The sequence below is a fragment of the Camellia sinensis genome, chromosome 1 (genome assembly GCF_055761805.1).
Source record: "Camellia sinensis isolate YWXY chromosome 1, ASM5576180v1, whole genome shotgun sequence".
Taxonomy (NCBI): domain Eukaryota; kingdom Viridiplantae; phylum Streptophyta; class Magnoliopsida; order Ericales; family Theaceae; genus Camellia; species Camellia sinensis.
In genome coordinates this window covers 17,562,957-17,583,187 of record NC_138961.1, presented here as the reverse complement: position 1 = coordinate 17,583,187, position 20,231 = coordinate 17,562,957, and the positions used below count along the sequence as shown (strand labels likewise).

Here is a 20,231-nt window from a genome sequence, read left to right as displayed (position 1 = left end):
ATATTACAATCACAGCATGATTCATCCCCATAAAGTATTACAATCTGTGATTCTTAAAATATAATAACAATTCAAACCACCAAAACCATGAACAGAGCAGTAGTAGAGATTGAATGTCTCTGCATTGTTACATCTACATATGTTTTTGAAAACAGAAACCAACCAGCATATATCATATTTTCTATTTATTATTTTAGAGTTAGATTTAAAAACTAAAAAGTATAGATGAATAATACGTTTATTTTTTTCAATTCAAAAAATATATTCAAGTTGAAAACTTTTTTTCAACAGAATATTTAAACTCTTTTTCAATTGAAAACACAAACTTAATATTTAAACAAATTGAAAATAAAAAGTCTTATAAATTACTAGGGGTGCTCGTGATTTGGCGGTTTGGTGGTTCGGTTGCGGCAAAAAAATCTCAAATCCGCCATCCGTCCGCCAAATTGGTGGATTTGAGAAAATCAATCTGTAACCGTCCGCTCGTCATCACGCATCCATCCAAAATGCGGCGGATCGGTTCGGTTCAGTCAGTTTTGGCGGATCGGTATATCCGCTGCTCACTCCTACCACATACACAATGGCCTCGTTTGGGAAATGACTATTTTAAAGGTTTTTTGACTTTTTGATTATTTTAGTAGGCTATTTTATTTTTTGTGTTTGAAAAGATGAGATGGATTTTTATTTGAGTTGTTGTATTGAAAAATGTGTTGAAATGATGTTTGAAGTTAAAATGACAAATTTGTCCCTAAAATTATAATTTTTTAAATTGATATAAAGGGACAAAATTGTAATTTTCCGATTGATTTAACAATCTGTCAACTTTTTTTTTTTTTTCAAAAACTTTGAACAATTTTACTTTTGGACTTATTTTTCATTTTAGACTATAATAATCTCAACCCACTATTCCCAAACAGCGCCAATATAAGAAAAAAACAAATACCACTGTTCCTCCTAGAAATTTCCCCCACCGGTGCTCCTGGGTATTTTCCAAAGCTTTTCCCTGCCAAATTTGCTTGCATATATTGGGTTACCCACGTGGGATTCAAATCACCGACGCCGACAATGAAGATGAAAACAAATTTCACCACTTCGAAGAGCCAATCTCACCGCCCCACAAGTCTAACTCGCACTCATGATGCTGGCTGGATTTTGGTTTTCATGCCATGTGTTTCGGCATCAAACATTGAATTTCTCACAATATATATATATATATATATATATATAAATATATGTTTCGGATAGAATTGCTATTACACTATTCTTCACATCATTGTCGGCATTGTTGTCAAAGTTGGTCATCCAAAGCTCTACTTCCATCGTTGCAAATCCTGGTAATTACATCTGTCTTTTGATGCCTATTATTTATATGTCTGTTGCACAATATTTACCCACACTGTTTTCATTCCTAGGTATATGTTAAATAGATGCACACCAAGTGTTTGTCAATATGTCTCAATGAACAAAAGTTTACCCGCCTGATTTGGGTAATTGGATCTTGATAGTCTTTGTTAAATGGTCATGGATTGCTTTGATCCTTTTGCTATATTATGTGTTTCCGAAATGATTATCCTACTTCTGAAGTCTGTTTCACATTTACTGAAGTCTGTTTCAAATTTACTTGCTTCAGATATACCTGCTTCTGTCCATTTAATTTTGGGTTTCAGGTAATTTCAAGTTCGTATTGGAATTTGATGGTTGACCATTTTCTACGAAAAAGTTATACTTGTAATAATCAAATATTTCATACATGTGAAGTTTTGATCCATTTCCTCAAGTGTACTCTGAAATGTTTTTTACTTACTGAGACGGAGATTTATTAGCCGAAGTGGGCCGTGGCAATGGCCGGGCAAATTGTGGGCCGAACACAATTGGGTCGTGGTAGCTTGGGCCTGTCCGCAAGGGTTTTTGCTTGGTTAAGGCACAGGGCATATGGGACCGAGCTACTTGGCTTGTTGTTGCGGAAGCCGGTCTACTGGGAGTTCGGCCGAGATGTCTGCCTGTCTCCATGGGTTTCACGGTTCATGCGTTAGCTTGGCAGGAAGATCGACGGCTAACCGGCTTGACCTACCTCGAGCTCGGCTTGTCAGAATGCAGCCGAGTTCGATTGTATAGGAGCTCGGCGAATGATTCATTAAGGTATGCCGCGCAGCGCGGTTAGGAGAAAGCGAGGAGGTTCCGCCGGTCTGTCGAGCTCCGCCGAGGTATCCTAACAGTTTGGTTAGGTGGTGATTACTGGATTTGTGCTGACAGATGGGATAGCAGCACCACATGTCAAGAGACTAATGGGAGTAGATTTGGGGCGCAGAAGGTATATAAGCAAGTCTGCGCCCCCCATGCCTGGGACAGACGAACATTTGGTAAGAAACTCTTACCCTCAAACTCTCTCTCCTCTCTCTCCCTCTATCCCAAGGTGTGTGCTAACTTGGTCGTCGGAGGGGTTTTCCGGCCACAAACTGTCGGGTAGCTCATCGTCGTTGTGCTTTCAGGCGATCGGACAGAAACGAAGCTTGGAAGAAAGGAGTACGGGTTTGCCGGAATATTTGCTCCCCGTACAATTGGCGCCATCTGTGGGAACTTTGAAAGACAAAACCTTATCTTCCAGGCTCGTCTGATCACCATCCATGGCAAACAACGACGAGATTCCGTTGTCTGCCATCGACGGAGTTACCCCGGAGTTAGGCAGACGGAGGGAAGGACATCCCGCCATTCCTCTTATGGCGGACCTGGAAACTTCTCCATGAGGACATTCAAGAGACGCGCAGGATAAGCGCGGAAGAAGTTTTGGACATTCACGGAGTCCAGACGGTCACCGGCGGCGGAGAGAATCGCACGCCAGGCGACTGGAACACAAGCTAAGGGACCAAGACGCCGTCATCCGGAGAATGGCGGTGGAGATGGAGGATCTTAAGTGACATGTCAAAAGGAAGGGTGTAGCTGGAGTGGGAGACCACAGTGAGCACACCCAACCCCGCCGTTCATGCAGTCAGAGCCAGCGGTGTACTCCGTCCATCTCAATCACCAAAAGTTACAAGGTTGGAGATTCCGACGCGCACGTAGAGAAATCCAGCACGCAAGACAGCACCTATCAACCCTCACGTCCGGCGACGACGTTGAGGTATTCTTATTCCACTCGTTCAGAGGATTTGCAGGTAGTCTTGAAGGAACGGGCTCACCGATGGGAGGCTCAGAGAGTGTCGGCGTTCCAGCGGCTATCCTATGGGGTTCACGCCAGTGAAGAGGTCAGAATGCCTCCACCTCGCCTAGCTGCGCCTCTCCTTCTAGACACAGACTTGGCAAGGCTAAGCGCCACCCCTTTCTCCGTGGAGATAGAAACAACACCGCTTCCCACGGGCTTCCACTAGCCTAAGTTCACGCTCTACGACGGAAAAACCGATCCCTATATGCATGTAAGCCACTTCCTACAGGTCATGGCCGGACATAGGCGGAATGACACTCTTATGTGCCTTATCTTCCCGTCAAGTTTGGGCGAGCTAGGCTTGAAATGGTTTGAGAGGCTGCTGGAGGGGAGCATAGAAAGATGGCAGCAGTTGGCCGAAGCCTTTGTGACGCGCTTCAAAACCAATACCAAAACGCCAAAGGAAGTTGACCACCTTCTCAGTGTCAAGATGGAGCCGAGCGACACACTGAAGGCATACAACTCCAGATATTGGGAAACCTTCAACGAGATCTTGGATTGCTCGGTCAACCTGGCAATCACCCAATACAAGCGCAGTCTCCCGGTAAGACATAGGCTGAGGGACTCACTTACAATGACCCAGCCGCCATCCATGGGGCAACTAATGCAGCGAATCAATGAGCATATCCGAGTAGAGGATGATGCAGCGGCGTCCACTGCGAAAACAACCCTAGTGGCAACAGACAAAAAGGCCTTACAAGATAACCGGTCTGGCGGGTAAGAGGGCAAACCACTTAGAAGATTTGGATGGCAAAGGCGTACCCCGACCATGGAATGCGGCTAACCTCAAACTATTATATTCTTATCATTCTTAAGTAATTTTTTGAGGAAGAACTTGTTTCCCCTACACTTCTGAATGTGATACTCTTTTTGTCAATGTAATAAAAGTGAATTACTTTTGCTTAAGAACTTTTCAGATTCAGCCGAGATGATTTACTCCGGCCAAATGAGTTGATGATTTGCTCAACTCTGAAGATTCAGCCGAGATGATTTACTCCAGCCAAATGAGTTAATGATTTTCTCAACTCTGAAGTTTCAGCGGAGATGATGTACTCCAGCCAAATGAGTTGATGAATTGCTCAACTCTGAAGATTCAGCCGAGATGATGTACTCCGGCCAAATGAGTTGATGATTTGCTCAACTCTGAAGTTTCAGCCGAGATGATTTACTCCGGCCAAATGAGTTGATGATTTGCTCAACTCTAAAGATTCAGCCGAGATGATGTACTCCGGCCAAATGAGTTGATGAATTGCTCAACTCTGAAGATTCAGCCGAGATGATTTACTCCGGCCAAATGAGTTAATGATTTGCTCAACTTGAAGTTTCAGCCGAGATGATGTACTCCGGCCAAATGAGTTGATGAATTGCTCAACTCTGAAGATTCAGCCGAGATGATGTACTCCAGCCAAATGAGTTGATCATTTGTTCAACTTTGAAGATTCAGCCGAGATGATTTACTCTGGCCAAATGAGTTAATGATTTGCTCAACTCTGAAGATTCAGCCGAGATGATTTACTCCGGCCAAATGAGTTGATGATTTGCTCAACTCTGAAGATTCAGCCGAGATGATTTACTCCGGCCAAATGAGTTGATGATTTGCTCAACTCTGAAGATTCAGCCGAGATGATGTACTCCGGCCAAATGAGTTGATGAATTGCTCAACTCTGAAGATTCAGTCGAGATGATGTACTCCGGCCAAATGAGTTGATGATTTGCTCAACTCTGAAGTTTCAGCCGAAATGATTTACTTCGGCCAAATGAGTTGATGATTTGCTCTACTCTGAAGTTTCAACCGAGATGATGTACTCCGGCCAAATGAGTTGATGAATTGCTCAACTCTAAAGATTCAGCCGAGATGATGCACTCTGGCCAAATGAGTTGATGATTTGCTCAACTCAAGGCTCTAGCCGAGATGCTCTATCTCGACGGGAAGCTCAGAGGATGGTGGTGCGAACAACCGTGGAAGAGATCTAGGGAGTTTGGTTTTGGAAGACGTCAGTCAAAAGGCCGAGGAAAAGGGGCAATTGACAATCATTTTGGTGGAAAGACCAGAGTTCCTTGCCGAGCTGATCTTGCTCGCCAAGAAGGAAGTCGCGAAGCGGACCTTGCTCGCCTTCTTTGGAGTTCCTTACCGAGCTGATCTTGCTCGCCAAGAAGGAAGTCACGGAGCGGACCTTGCTCGCCTTCTTTGTAGTTCCTTGCCAAGCTGATTTTGCTCGCCAAGAAGGAAGTCGCGGAGCGGACCTTGCTCATCTTCTTTGTAATTCCTTGCCGAGCTGATCTTGCTCGCCAAGAAGGAAGTCGCGGAGGAGACCTTGCTCGCCTTCGTTGTAGTTCCTTGCCGAGCTAATGTTGCTCGCCAAGAAGGAAGTCGCGGAGCGGACCTTGCTCGCCTTCTTTGGAGTTCCTTGCCGAGCTGATCTTGCTCGCCAAGAAGGAAGTCGCGGAGCGGACCTTGCTCGCCGTCCTTGGAGTTCCTTGCCGAGCTGATCTTGCTCGCCAAGAAGGAAGTCACGGAGTGGACCTTCCTCACCTTCTTTGGAGTTCCTTGCCGAGCTGATCTTGCTCGCCAAGAAGGAAGTCGCGGAGCGGACCTTGCTCGCCTTCTTTGTAGTTCCTTGCCGAGCTGATTTTACTCGCCGAGAAGGAAGTCGCGGAGCGGACCATGCTCGCCTTCTTCGTAATTCCTTGCCGAGCTAATCTTGCTCGCTAAGAAGGAAGTCGCGGAGCGGACCTTGCTCGCCTTCTTTGTAATTCCTTGCCGAGCTGATCTTGCTCATCGAGAAAGAAGTCGCGGACCGGACCTTGCTCGCCTTCTTTGTAGTTCCTTGCCGAGCTAATGTTGCTCGCCAAGAAGGAAGTCGCGGAGCGGACCTTGCTCGCCTTCTTTGATTCCTTGCCGAGCTGATCTTGCTCGCCAAGAAGGAAGTCGCGGAGCGGACCTTGCTCGCCGTCCTTGGAGTTCCTTGCCGAGCGGATCTTGCTCGCCAAGAAGGAAGTCACGGAGTGGACCTTCCTCGCCTTCTTTGGAGTTCCTTGCCGAGCTGATCTTGCTCGCCAAGAAGGAAGTCACGGAGGGGACCTTCCTCGCCTTCTTTGGAGTTCCTTGCCGAGCTGATCTTGCTCGCCAAGAAGGAAGTCGCGGAGCGGACCTCGCTCGCCTTCTTTGTAGTTCCTTGCCGAGCTGATTTTACTCGCCGAGAAGGAAGTCGCGGAGCGGACCTTGCTCGCCTTCCTTGTAGTTCCTTGCCGAGCTGATCTTGCTTGCCAAGAAGGAAGTCGCGGAGCGGACTTTGCTCGCCTTCTTTGTAATTCCTTGCCGAGTTGATCTTACTCGCTAAGAAGGAAGTCGCGGAGCGGACCTTGCTCGCCTTCATTGTAATTCCTTGTCGAGCTGATCTTGCTCGCCGAGAAGGAAGTCACGGAGCGGACCTTGCTCACCTTCCTTGGAGTTCCTTGCCGAGCCAATCTTGCTCGCCAAGAAGGAAGTCGCGGACCGGACCTTGCTCGCCTTCCTTGGAGTTCCTTGCCAAGCTGATCTTGCTCGCCAAGAAGGAAGTCGCAGAGCGGACCTTGCTCGCCTTCTTTGGAGTTCCTTGCCGAGCTGATCTTGCTCGCCAAGAAGGAAGTCGCGGAGCGGACCTTGCTCGCCTTCTTCGTAATTCCTTGCCGAGCTAATCCTGCTCGCTAAGAAGGAAGTCGCGGAGCGGACCTTGCTCGCCTTCTTTGTAATTCCTTGCCGAGCTGGTCTTGCTCGTCGAGAAAGAAGTGGCGGAGCGGACCTTGCTCGCCTTCTTTGTAGTTCCTTGCCGAGCTAATGTTGCTCGCCAAGAAGGAAGTCGCGGAGCGGACCTTGCTCGCCTTCCTTTGAGTTCCTTGCCGAGCCGATCTTGCTCGCCAAGAAGGAAGTCGCGGAGCGGACCTTGCTCGCCTTCCTTGGAGTTCCTTGCCGAGCTGATCTTGCTCGCCAAGAAGGAAGTCGTAGAGCGGACCTTGCTCGCCTTCTTTGGAGTTCCTTGCCGAGCTGATCTTGCTCGCCAAGAAGGAAGTCACGGAGCAGACCTTGCTCGCCTTCCTTGTAGTTCCTTGCCGAGCTGATCTTGCTCGCCAAGAAGGAAGTCGCGGAGCGGACCTTGCTCGCCTTCTTTGTAATTCCTTGCCGAGTTGATCTTACTCGCTAAGAAGGAAGTCGCGGAGCGGACCTTGCTCGCCTTCTTTGTAATTCCTTACCGAGCTGATCTTGCTCGCCGAGAAGGAAGTCGCGGAGCGAACCTTACTCGCCTTCCTTGGAGTTCCTTGCCTAGTCGATCTTGCTCGCCAAGAAGGAAGTCGGGGAACGGACCTTGCTCGCCTTCCTTGGAGTTCCTTGCCGAGCTGATCTTGCTCGCCAAGAAGGAAGTCACGGAGCGGACCTTGCTCGCCTTCTTTGGAGTTCCTTGCCGAGCTGATCTTGCTCGCCAAGAAGGAAGTCGCGGAGCGGACCTTGCTCGCCTTCTTTGTAATTCCTTGCCGAGCTGATCTTGCTCGCCGAGAAGGAAGTCGCGGAGCGGACCTTGCTCGCCTTCTTTCTAGTTCCTTGCCGAGCTGATTTTGCCCACTAGAAAGGCAAGTTGAGGCTTCAGTCAAACAAGCGAAGAAACCGAGCAAGAGGAAGAGCGCGGTTAATGTCTTGCAAACTAAGGACTGAGGAAGAGTCTACCCTGGTCAGATCATGTAATCCCACGCACGCTTGCGCGGACGGAATTAAGGGGCAATTGAGAGTGAGATTTATTAGCTGAAGTGGGCCGTGGTAATGGCCAGGCAAATTGTGGGCCGAACACAATTGGGCCGTGGTAGTTTGGGCCTGTCGGAAGGGTTTTTGCTTGGTTAAGGCACAGGGCATATGGGACCGAGCTACTTGGCTTGTTGTTGCGGAAGCCAGTCTACAGGGAGTTCGGCCGAGATGTCTGCCTGTCTCCATGGGTTTCACGGTTCATGCGTTAGCTCGGCAGGAAGACCGACGGCTAACCGACTCGACCTACCTCGAGCTCGGCTTGCCGAAATGCAGCTGAGTTCGATTGTACAGGAGCTCGACGAATGATTCATTAAGGTATGCCGCGTAGCGCGGTCATGAGAAACTGAGGAGGTTCCGCCGGTCTGCCGAGCTCCGCTGAGGTATCCTAACAGTTTGGTTAGGTGGTGATTGCTAGATTTGTGCTGACAGATGGGATAGCAGCACCACGTGTCGAGAGACTAATGGGAGTAGATTTGGGGCGCAGAAGGTATATAAGCGAGTCTGCGCCCCCCATGCCTGGGACAGACGAACATTTGGTAAGAAACTCTTACCCTCAAACTCTCTCCTCTCTCTCCCTCTATCCCAAGGTGTGTGCTAACTTGGTCGTCGGAGGGGTTTTCCGGCTACACACCACCCGGTAGCTCACCGCCGTTGTGCTTTCAGGCGATCGGACAGAAACGAAGCTTTGAAGAAAGGAGTACGGGTTTGTCGGAATATTTGCTCCCCGTACACTTACCGTAAAGAGAGAGATATTTTTGTGTATATAGTTTTTGTCTACAACAAGAAATTACAACATTGCCCAGTGTAACAAGCCCGCGGGGGACCTCGCTACAGCTCGGACTCGACTTTTTGTTAGTCACGGTTCTAAGTCTGAACCAAAGAGTCCAAATCCGGCAAATCGTTTTGAGAAAAACAGATTTTTGAAAGAAGTGCCAAACATGGACTGCTTTGCCAGATACAGAGTCGCCACCTAAATATTTTATTTTGGGAAATTTAGGAAACCCTGACTCGGTGCCGAAAGGCCACGTGTCCGTCATCACCAAAGTTGCCTCAGCTCGGGAACTTGGGTACGATTGGGGAAGGTCACTTCGTGAGCACCCCCGCTCGCCCGGTCATAGACCGGCCTCTACTAACCATGATATCTATTTTTGAAAACATTGTATGTTCTTATTCCGGTTATTAGCCTAGGTTACTATGTGATGCTCACAGCATACAAGTATAGACTGGATCGCCTGAATTGGAATAAAACATTTCGTGTTTGTTTTTTGAAAGAGGTTTTGCTACCCGCAGGTAGGCTTAAAATATTTGATGATTTATTCCAATTTAAGTAACCCGACCTTCACCCACAGGCATTCAGGCAGATATATCACATTAGCAATTAGCCTCATGGTAAGCATGCTATTCATGGCAGTCACTCACACGCATGCAAGGATGCTAAAGCATAAAACTCACCGAGTACTCCAAGCTAAAGAAAGAAGTTTATTAGAAATCATGCGTGATCCTAAATATACAGAAATGCCTAATGCAACACATGCAAAATGTAACTATAGCAGGCTCAGCTATTCTAGATGGTATATGAAAATGCTACAACTAACATGTATTCAATTTGGAGTTGAAAGTACAATGCAGTTAATATGATGCGCCGAGCCCGGTGCATGCAATACAGATGAATGATGCAAACATGCTGTCATACTGTATGCTAATTGAAATATGCCCTAATCTAACCATCATAAGCGGATAAATAAAAGGGAGAAAGATGTGAGGTTGGAAGACATACATCCCACTCACGCACACTTATTACAGTTGTGCCCTCGCAGAGAGGGTCCGAATAAATAATACAGTCCAAATATTACAGTCCCGAACAAAGGAATATTACAGTCCTAAATATTACAAAATTCTAATTAATTAAAGAATTAACTAAGAAAGCAAATAAAACTGGCGTGCAGGCCAGGGACTGCCTTGCTTCTGATGGATGATGCATGTCCGGATTGTCTTGCTCGGAAATCCACCGGAATGCCCCAATTAGCCTCTGTTTACACCTGTTCTTGAAATGCGTGCCAAGCCCCAAAAGGTTGCTGATTCCTGATTTTGCTGCAACAGAGAGCAGGAAAGGGGCATAGCAATGTATTTGCACAGATATATGCATGTCTCGACCCTCGTGCCACCAATAACGCATACCGAGGCATGATGGCCGAGGAGTCGAAATGCACAACTCAATATAGGATGAATGCACATGAAACTACAGCTAAAACCTAACTCCATCATGGATAATCCGGAGTATCGGTGACTGAGGGAATTGAGACGCATTTCGTCACTCGGAGTATGAAATGTACCTCGTTTCCCGTGCCCGGGCTAACTCCTATTCCGGACATGGTGCAATATGCATGATATGCATGAAATGCAACTAAGATACAATCCTAGCATACACAATACTATGGAATGAAATGCCTCGAAATGCGTGCACACAGGCACGCAAACCGAGAATATGACATGTCTCGAAATGCGTGCACGCGGGCACGCAAACCGAGGCAATGATATGTGTCTCAAAATACGTGCACGCGGGCATGCAAACCGAGGCAATGATACGTGTCTCGAAATGCGTGCACGCGGGCACGCAAACCGAGGCGATGATAAAATGTGATGAAATGACACGGAAATGACAAATGGACTTATACCAACATGAGTGAACCTCAGCTACACTCATATAGGATGCCGGCGGATAAAAATGAAGTGCCTCGAAATGCGTGCACGCGGGCACGCAAAACGATGCAATAGCAAAATGTGATGAAATGGCATGGAAATGACAAATGGACTTATACCAGCATGAGTGAACCTCAGCTACACTCACATAGGATGCCGGCGGATAAAAATGAAGTGCCTCGAAATGCGTGCACGCGGGCACGCAAAACGAGGCAATAGCAAAATGTGATGAAATGGCATGGAAATGACAAATGGACTTATACCAACATGAGTGAACCTCAGCTACACTCACATAGGATGCCGGCGGATAAAAATGAAGTGCCTCGAAATGCGTGTACGCGGGCACGCAAAACGAGGCAATAGCAAAATGCGATGAAATGACATGAAAATGACAAATGGACTTATACCAACATGAGTGAGCCTCAGCTACACTCACATAGGATGCCGGCGGATAAAAATGAAGTGCCTCGAAATGCGTGCACGCGGGCACGCAAAACGAGGCAATAGCAAAATGTGATGAAATGGCATGGAAATGACAAATGGACTTATACCAACATGAGTGAACCTCAGCTACACTCACATAGGATGCCGGCGGATAAAAATGAAGTGCCTCGAAATGCGTGCACGCGGGCACGCAAAACGAGGCAATAGCAAAATGCGATGAAATGGCATGGAAATGACAAATGGACTTATACCAACATGAGTGAGCCTCAGCTACACTCACATAGGATGCCGGCGGATAAAAATGAAGTGCCTCGAAATGCGTGCACACAGGCACGCAAACCGAGGCAATGGCAAAATGCGATGAAATGGCATGGAAATGACAAATGGACTTATACCAACATGAGTGAGCCTCAGCTACACTCACATAGGATGCCGGCGGATAAAAATGAAGTGCCTCGAAATGCGTGCACACGGGCACGCAAACCGAGGCAATGGCAAAATGCGATAAAACATGGCAAAATGATATGCAAGTATGCCAATGGAATTTCAGCACTAAAATATGGGGGAAAACAGTCCCGAAATGAGGCGAAATGACATGAAATGCATGGAAATGTCCCGAAATGTGAATTTAGGCACCCGAAATGGCCTATAGCTATGCTAAACATGCACAATATGGACATGCAATGCAAAGACAGAAGCTAGACAGTCCAAAAAAATGCACTTTCACAGTTATAGACATGGCCAAACAGCAAGTATAGGTAGGGGAAAAATAGCATGCAAGAATAGGGGCCAAAAGGGGGGTAATGAAGCAAGTGATACAAGAAAAACCCAAACTGAAAAATTTCCTTCTACAACACTGAAGAGGGACCAAAAATATGAATATTTACAGTATATGGCAGCCTCAAAATCAGTATACAAATATGATAGAAATGTGATGCAAAACAAGGCTCAAAAATGGCTATAACATGAGGTATGCAAAATAATCACCAAACAGCCAAAGACCCTTAATAAAACATGTAGAATGGACCAAAATAAGAACTTTTCTAGAACTGTAAAATGGCCAAAAACAAAAGCATGGTAGGCTAACTAAACATGCAAGAATGGGGAATAAAAGAGGGATATAACATGAAGTGACCTATGGAAGCCCCAAACCATGAAAGGACCTAAATGAAACATGAAGTATGGACCAAAATAAGAACTTTTTCAGAACTGTAAAATGGCCAAAAACAAAAGCATGGTAGGCTGCCATTGCATGCAAGAATGGGGAAGAAAAGAGGAGTATAAAGGGAGGTACAACATGGAAACCCCAAATGGTATTGAGCCCTTCTTCAATGTTGAAGAGGGGCTCAAAATAAGTCTCATATCAGTTTACAACATGCTCGAAAATAAATTTCTCATGGGTCAAAAATAGCATGCAAAATTATGACATACAAGAGGATCAATGAAGCAAGTGTATTATGGAGGGCTCAAACAAGGTTGAGCCCTTAATGAAAAGTGAAGATGAGTTCAAAATAGGGCCCTTTTCAGTTAGGGCCGGAGCTTGAAACAAAAAGGAAGTGGGGCTTAGAAATAGATCAAGAAAAAGGGTCAAAAGGGTAAAAGTGTTACTTACCCTTGAAGACTCAAGCTTTTGTTGCCTCTTGGATGGATTTGCAGCTGCTTTGACCTTCAAGAATCCTTCCTTGTTGCTGGAAATGAGATGGTGGTGGTAGAGCTTGGTGGTGTAGAAGGAATGATGGTTAGGGGGTTTAGGGTTTTTTTAAGAATTGAGAAGGAAGAAGATGGAGTTGGCTATGGAAGCTTGAAGGTGAAATTTTCTAACCCTTGCAAAGGAGGCCACCAGCTGGTTATAAGGGTTCAAAAAAGGGTGTAAAGGTGGGGGAGAAGGAGAGCAAAACTCCCCCACAAAATATCCCCCGGATACAGAAAATATCTGGGGGACATTGCCCCACAGCTGTAAAGTGCACAGTGCGAGGAACACGGCCGGCCTCTCACTTTTGCTGGAGGTGGCCGGCCGGCCACACCCCCTAGCCAGCCGGCTAGGGGTCAAAAGGGTCAATGTGATTTTCTGGCCGGCCAGCTACTGGGGAGGTACTCCTATGTGTGTACAACACAACCATGTGGTTAAAATTCCAAGAAAGTGGGTCCAAGGGGTTCAACATTGGCTCGGAAAGAGGGGGTCAAAAGGGTCAAGTTGAATTACTGGCCGGTCACCAAATTTTAGTGGCCTCTCATGTGTGTAGATCACAGATATGTGGTTCAAAGTTCAAGAAAAAGAGTCCAAGGGGTTCAACATTAGCCCGGAAGAAAGGGGTCAAAAGGGTCAGGTGACCTTAATGGCCGGCCACCAACTTTTAGTGGCCTCTCAAGTGTGTAGATCACAGATATGTGGTTGAAAGTTGGCAACACTAGCTCCAAGGTATTCAACATTAGCCTGGAAGTGCGAAAAACGGGCGCCGGGAGGCTCCGGAAGAGAGATAACTGGCTGCTGCAACAATTGCTGGCCTCCCACCCTTCAGTGACCTTCCCTGTGATAAAACAGAGGTACCTGCCAAAAATGAACGAAAACTGTTGCAAAACGAATGTTCGGGAGCCAAAACACGCAGTTCGGGATCCCGAAAATGGGCTGTTAAACACCGAAAGTGGCGTTCGGCCACGAAGTGGGTTTCTCAGCCCCCAGTGTCCCTCAAAAGGGATGAAATAAGATGTATGCCAAAAATCAGAGCAATAGGAGATGCTTAAGCGGTCCCGAACCGAGGCACACGGCCTGACGGCCTCGAAAACCGGAAACCGGACTCCGAAATGGGAAAAATGGCCTACGGCCACCAAATGTAGCCTACGGACATTGAGAGATGGTCTACGGGACCTCTCCCTTCCCTTAGGAAAAGAAACAGAGAAAACCGAGTCTGGTTCGCAAACCGAGACAAGGCACCGAAGAAGGTCCGGAAGTCCGGAGGCGGGGCTCGCAGCCGCGACTCTGAAACTTCTGAACGAGCACATTATGCAATATCACCAAGTGCTCAACTGGTGACGTCTGAGTCTCAAGGTCGGTCAAAAATGGGGTGTCTACACCCAGGCAATTAGAAATTAAAATTAATGAAGTATTTCTTTCAAACAAGTCAATGGTTGTTTGGATATTTAAAGCAACGGACAATGATAAACATACGTATACTGCATATAGTTATTGTTATTCATTTCATATCTTCTAATAAAAATATACTATGTTGATCTGTTGCTCTATACATAATCTTAGATATATATTTCAATCTATATCAACAATGTCGCGACCCCCACACTTTATATTTTCTTTTTCTTATGACCTAGGTTTGAGGTTTGACGTGCCAAATCGGGAATTAGTAACTGGCTTTTGGGTGAAAAGTGTTTGAGAAATAGGTGAAAATGTTTAAAAGAGTTGGAATTTGTATAAAGTGTTATGATATGAAATTGGTGAAAAGTGAAAACTGTCTTGTGGTCTTTCCTTTTTATTTATCTTTTTCTTGTGACCTAAGTTTGGTTTTTTACATGCCAAATCAGGAATTAGTAACTGGGTTTTGGGTGAAAATTATTTTACAAATAGTTGAAAAGAGTTGAAATTGATGAATACTGAGTTTAAGTTTAAGTTTAAGTTTTACATGACAACTATGGAATTAGTAACTGGGTTGAATTTCCACACTTACAATTTGTTTGGCATAGAGAAGGGAACAAGGTGATAGTTTTTTTTTATCTCTTTACTTCTCACACTTTGGACTTCAATTTTGCATTTGGATTTTATGAGTTTGAAATAAAGGATTTTGCACTAATCATTTAATAAGAGCAGTTTAAATTTAGATTTGATAGTTTAGATATGTATTTCAAATTTATTTTGAGAGTTTTACCCAAACTATTTAAAATCCTTCAAACTAAGGAAAATATACTTTTTTCTATCTGTTCTATTTAACAATTCTTAAATCTTCAGGTTTTGTCTTTTTTGAATTCCATGTAATTTAGGTTGCTTCTAAGCAGGATGCTAAAGGGAACGATGTGGATCTTAGCATCTACAAAGGGAAGGTCCTGTTGATTGTGAACGTTGCATCACAATGGTACAACATAACTCCTCACTGGGTTTTGTACTTCCTTTTTTTTGGGGGGACTGGTGTTAAGCATTGGCTTGATAATTCCCAGTTCATTTTGAACTTGTTAAGCTTTAATCTCCTTGCCTGCTTCGTTCTAAAATGAGGCTTTGAATTGAACACTGTTGTTTGTCTTCCATTGCAGCCGTTAGTGACACCAATTATGGTTGTTTTACTATGACGAAAATTAGTAATGAAAAAGAATCAATTAATAGAACTTATTAGTGTCCTTAAACCAAAGGAAAGAAAGAGAAAGAATGAACACTTTCATGTAAAAGGAAAAAAAAAATGTTTGTTGTCTAATGTTCAACTTTTATCTCGTGCAGTGGCTTGACCAATTCAAATTACAAGGAGTTGAGCCAGTTGTATGAGAAGTACAAAGATCAAGGTTTGCTTTGACTTGTTTTGAGTTATGCAGCACATTTATTTTTATAAACATGCTAACATAGAAATTCTTAGTGGCTTGATCAATTCAAATTACAGAGTTATAACTTGTACTTGTATCAGTCACAGTATTGGGCGTATCGCCTCTTTTTAGTGATAATGCAGCATCAGTAAAGTTCCTCAACAAATTTGGTTTAAGTTGTGTTTCTTCTGTTGTGAATTAGGTGTGATATTGTTTGAGGTTAAAAGTCAATTACAGATGGTAAACAATTGAAATGGTATACATTGCTACTTATGGATAATCTTAAAAGGCATAAAATTGGGGTTTAGAAATGGATTCTTTCCTAATACTTTGGTTTTTTTAATGTATGGAAGAAATGAAATTTGTCAAGAATGGACTGCCTTAGGCATTCTCTTGATGCTTGATTTGTTCTTCAATGCTTAATGCTGAGGAAAATAATAATTGCCTCTTCTATTTTCGATTACCTAATAAATCATAATGGAATACAATACACTATCAGCCAACATGGCACGATAAAGTGTGGGGCCAATTGTATTTTTTCAAACCTTGAAATATATTAGGAAAAACGTACAGGATTGTTTTGGGTCGCCAAATGTAACATTTTGGAACGAAAGTGTACCATATTTCGGAACATGTGTTTCAAAAAGGTAATTCGCCAGGTAATACTTCCTCCTCTTCTTATCTTGTGTAAACAAATCTCCGCTGTACATATTTACTATAATGTATAATGTATAATGTATAATGCTATAATGCTATCAAATTTTTTGGGGTTAAATTTATGTTATAAGATGTATACTGTATGCATATTATTATCAAACCATCAACATTAATATGTTTATATAACGTTTAGATAAGATCGCATTGAATACTTATTATCACTTGCCATGTTATTCAAAGAAATTACATAGATGAATTATCAACAAGAATTGTTTTTTAATTGCAAATGTAAAGATATACTTATATTTGATATGACACATACCTATTTCTATTAATTGGAGAAAAAATTCGCGAACAGAAAAACTTATACACAAAATATAATTACAGTCTACTTCTCAAATTCATAAACCAACCACAATTTTGTAGAAATATTTATATTGAAACTGTAGCACGACGCCCACGCGCGAAGCGCATGGGGGGCCACCTAGTATATATATAAAAAGGAAAAAAAATATATATATATATATATATATATATAGACAAATGCTTACATTATATGAGAGCCTTGCATGGATGGATTTGAAATAATAAGGTAAATAGCAACTCAAAATCCTCTAAAAAAAAATAAAAAAAAATAAAAAAAATAAAGTATTATAGTTTCACAAAGAACTATTTTTGAGCGGCAATCAAAACAAATTTATTAAATAATTAAAATATACAAAAGCTTGGGAAGAAGTTGCATCATTGTCAAAGCTAAGCATCCGAACTATGTTGGCACTCAAAACATGACTAATCATGTGAATTTTTGAAAAGAAACAGAATGATCTAAATTTCATACAATAACAACTTGATTACAAGGATTTATACAAGTGAGTAAGAGTTTGTTATAACAAACTCTTAACTAACTATATCTACCTCTCTGTAACTAACTATATCTAAATGTCTAAGCTAACCAATTCCACTAGTTATGTTTTCATTAGTATGAGGACTACTGCTGTTGTTGTGAGCTTGGGCTGGAGGACTGCTCTGCAATCTGTTTGTGAGCTGTAGAGTGAGCTCTGGAACTTACACTTTTATCATTCCCCTGCAAACAGATGGGGCGTGGAAGCACCAGAAGTTTGGCTTTGAGATAGTGAAATCTGGCTGAAGTTAAAGGTTTAGTGAAGATATCAGCGACCTGGTCAGAGGTAGGGATGTAAGCAAGAGAAAGGTGCTTGGAAGCAACACGCTCACGAATAAAATGACAGTCCACTTCGATATGCTTCGAACGGGAGTGGAAAACAGGGTTAGAAGCCAAGGCCATGGCAGAAATGTTATCACACCAAAGGACAGGAGGTGTAGAAGAAGAAATACAAAGATCCTTGAGCAGTTGTTGTAGCCAGACAAGTTCAGCAGTGGTGGAAGCCATGGACCGATATTCAGCCTCAGTAGATGAGCGAGAAACTGTTGGCTGCTTTTTAGCAGACCAAGAGATGAGGTTGGGTCCTAAAAACACACAAAACCCAGAAGTAGACCTGCGATCGAGAGAATCTCCAGCCCAATTAGCATCGGTAAAGGCATGAAGAGTAAAGGGCCCAGGAGTAAAGCGAAGACCATGAGTGAGGGTGCCTTTCACATAGCGAAGAATGCGTTTAACCAGGGCAAAATGCGCAATGGTGGGTGCATGCATATGCTGGCAAGCATGATTGACGGCCAATGAAATGTCTGGGCGAGTGATGGTCAAGTACTGAAGAGCACCAACTAGACTCCTGTAAAGCTGAGGCTGAGAGTAAGGGAGATCATCGGAAGTGGAGGAGGAAGGCTTAATGGCCATAGGTGTTGAACAAGGTTTACACTCTAGCATGCCAGCTTTATGAAGTAAGTCAGTAGCATATTTCGGCTGAGAAAGAAAGTAACCCGGAGAGGTGGAAAGAACTGAAATTCCAAGAAAATAGGAGATATCACCGAGCTCCTTCATGGAAAAAGCAACATGCATGTGATGGAGCAAAGACTGAATAACAGAAGAATCACTACCAGTAACTAAAATGTCATCCACATAGATAAGCAAGATGGTGAGATGAGCAGAAGTCTGGCGGATGAACAGAGAGGAGTCGGAGTGACTGTGATGAAACCCTTGAGTAATGAGAAAGGATGAAAAAGTTGAATACCAAGCTCGAGGAGCTTGTTTGAGTCCATACAAGGCTTTTTGAAGTTTGCAGACATGTGTAGGAGAAGAGGCATTAATGAAACCTGGAGGCTGGGTCATGTAAACTTCTTCATCCAATTTGCCATGGAGAAAAGCATTTGAAATGTCTAACTGCTTGAGAACCCAATTCCGCTGCAACACAAGGCATAATAAGATCCGAATGGTTGGTTGCTTAGCGACAGGACTGAAGGTGTCCTGATAATCAACACCTTCTTGCTGGAGGTAGCCCTTGGCGACCAAACGAGCCTTGTATCGAGCGATAGTGCCATCAGAATTTTTCTTAATCCGGAAAACCCATTTGCAACCAATTGCGGTTTTATTAGAAGGTAAGGGAACTAAAGTCCAAGTGCGTTGCTGCTGAAGGGCCTGAAATTCATCATTCATGGCGGCAGTCCAAAGGGGAGACAATAAAGCCTGATGAGTAGAGAGAGGCTCAGTAGTAGAGAGATCAAGAGAAGAGGAGGTAGTAAGGTGACAAGCTTTGGACCGAGTGACCATGGGGTGAGTATTGAGAGGAGCAGCAGGTGAAGAAAGAGGAAGATGAATAGCAATGGAATCAATGGGAATAGGAGAAGAATGGAGAGAAGAGGAAATAAGAGGAGAAGCATGAGTAGGCACAGAAACAGAAGAAGATGATGGGAGTGAAACAGTGGGAGTGAAAGTAGGAGGAGGAATAGAGAATGAAGGAACTGAAACGGAGGAAATAGGAGAAGAAGTAGGAGAAGAAGCAATAGGAGCAGAAGAAATAGAACCAGGAGAAAAGAAAGATTGAAGGGAAGGCAAGCTAGAAGAAGTGGAGGAAAGAGCAGTGAATGGAAAATAGGATTCATTAAAAGTGACATGTCTGGAGAGATAGATCTTGCCTGAGATAGGGTCCAAACACCGGTAACCTTTGATAGTAGAGTGGTAGCCTAGAAACACACATGGGGTGGATCTAGGGGCCAATTTGTGAGCTACATAAGGCCGAAGCCATGGAAAACACTGACAACCAAAAACTTTAAGGAATGTATAATCAGGTAAAGTGTGAAAGAGTAATTCAAATGGAGATTTATGACCAAGGGACAAACTAGGCAACCTGTTAATGAGAAAAACTGCAGTAGCCATAGCTTCAAACCAAAATTGAAGAGGAACAGAGGACTGATATAACAAAGCAATTGCAGTTTCAGTAATGTGTTGATGCTTGCGCTCAGCCACTCCGTTTTGTTCAGGAGTATAAGAACAGGTAAGATGATGAAGAATGCCATTAGTAACAAGATAATCATGCATTTGTTTATTAACAAACTCAGTGCCATTATCTGTTCGTAAAATTTTTAATGAAGTAGAAAACTGATTTTCAGCATAAGTTTTGAAGTGTAAGAAAGTGGAGAATACTTCACTTTTAGCATGAAGAGGATAGATCCATGTAAATTTGGTAAAGTCATCCACAAACAACAAGTAGTATTTGTAACTAGTAGATGATGAATTAAAAGGTCCCCATACATCACAGTGAACAAGGGAAAATGGTTGGCTAGCAGCAGTACTAGACAATTTAAAAGGTAACTTGTGAACTTTAGCAACATTACAAGGAGTACAAACAAAGTTCCTGGACTCTTTATTTCGAAAAACATGAGGTAGATGCTTAGCAATATGATGAAATTTCAAAGGAGATGGATGACCAAGTCTCTGATGCCAAACTGGTAGAGAGACTTGTGACTGAGTAATATGAGCCTGAGAGAAAGAGGAAGATGGTGATACACCAAAATGATATAAGCCATTCA

General features: G+C 43.8%; 1 protein-coding gene across 2 annotated transcripts; it reads left to right on the top strand.

The window, feature by feature from the left end:
• The first annotated feature begins 952 nt into the window (after positions 1-952).
• On the top strand, positions 953-16,240 carry LOC114273834 (putative phospholipid hydroperoxide glutathione peroxidase). Of its 2 annotated transcripts, none has more exons than XM_028215649.2 (3): positions 953-1,334; positions 15,105-15,196; positions 15,553-16,240. In XM_028215649.2, the coding sequence occupies exons 1-3, from the start codon at positions 1,233-1,235 to the stop codon at positions 15,623-15,625; spliced, it is 267 nt and encodes an 88-aa protein (XP_028071450.2). In that variant the 5' UTR covers positions 953-1,232; the 3' UTR covers positions 15,626-16,240. The 2 variants fall into 2 exon arrangements, 1 of the variants encoding a protein (XP_028071450.2); XR_014331204.1 differs by having other exon boundaries at positions 956-1,334; positions 15,120-15,196.
• Positions 16,241-20,231: the final 3,991 nt, after the last annotated feature.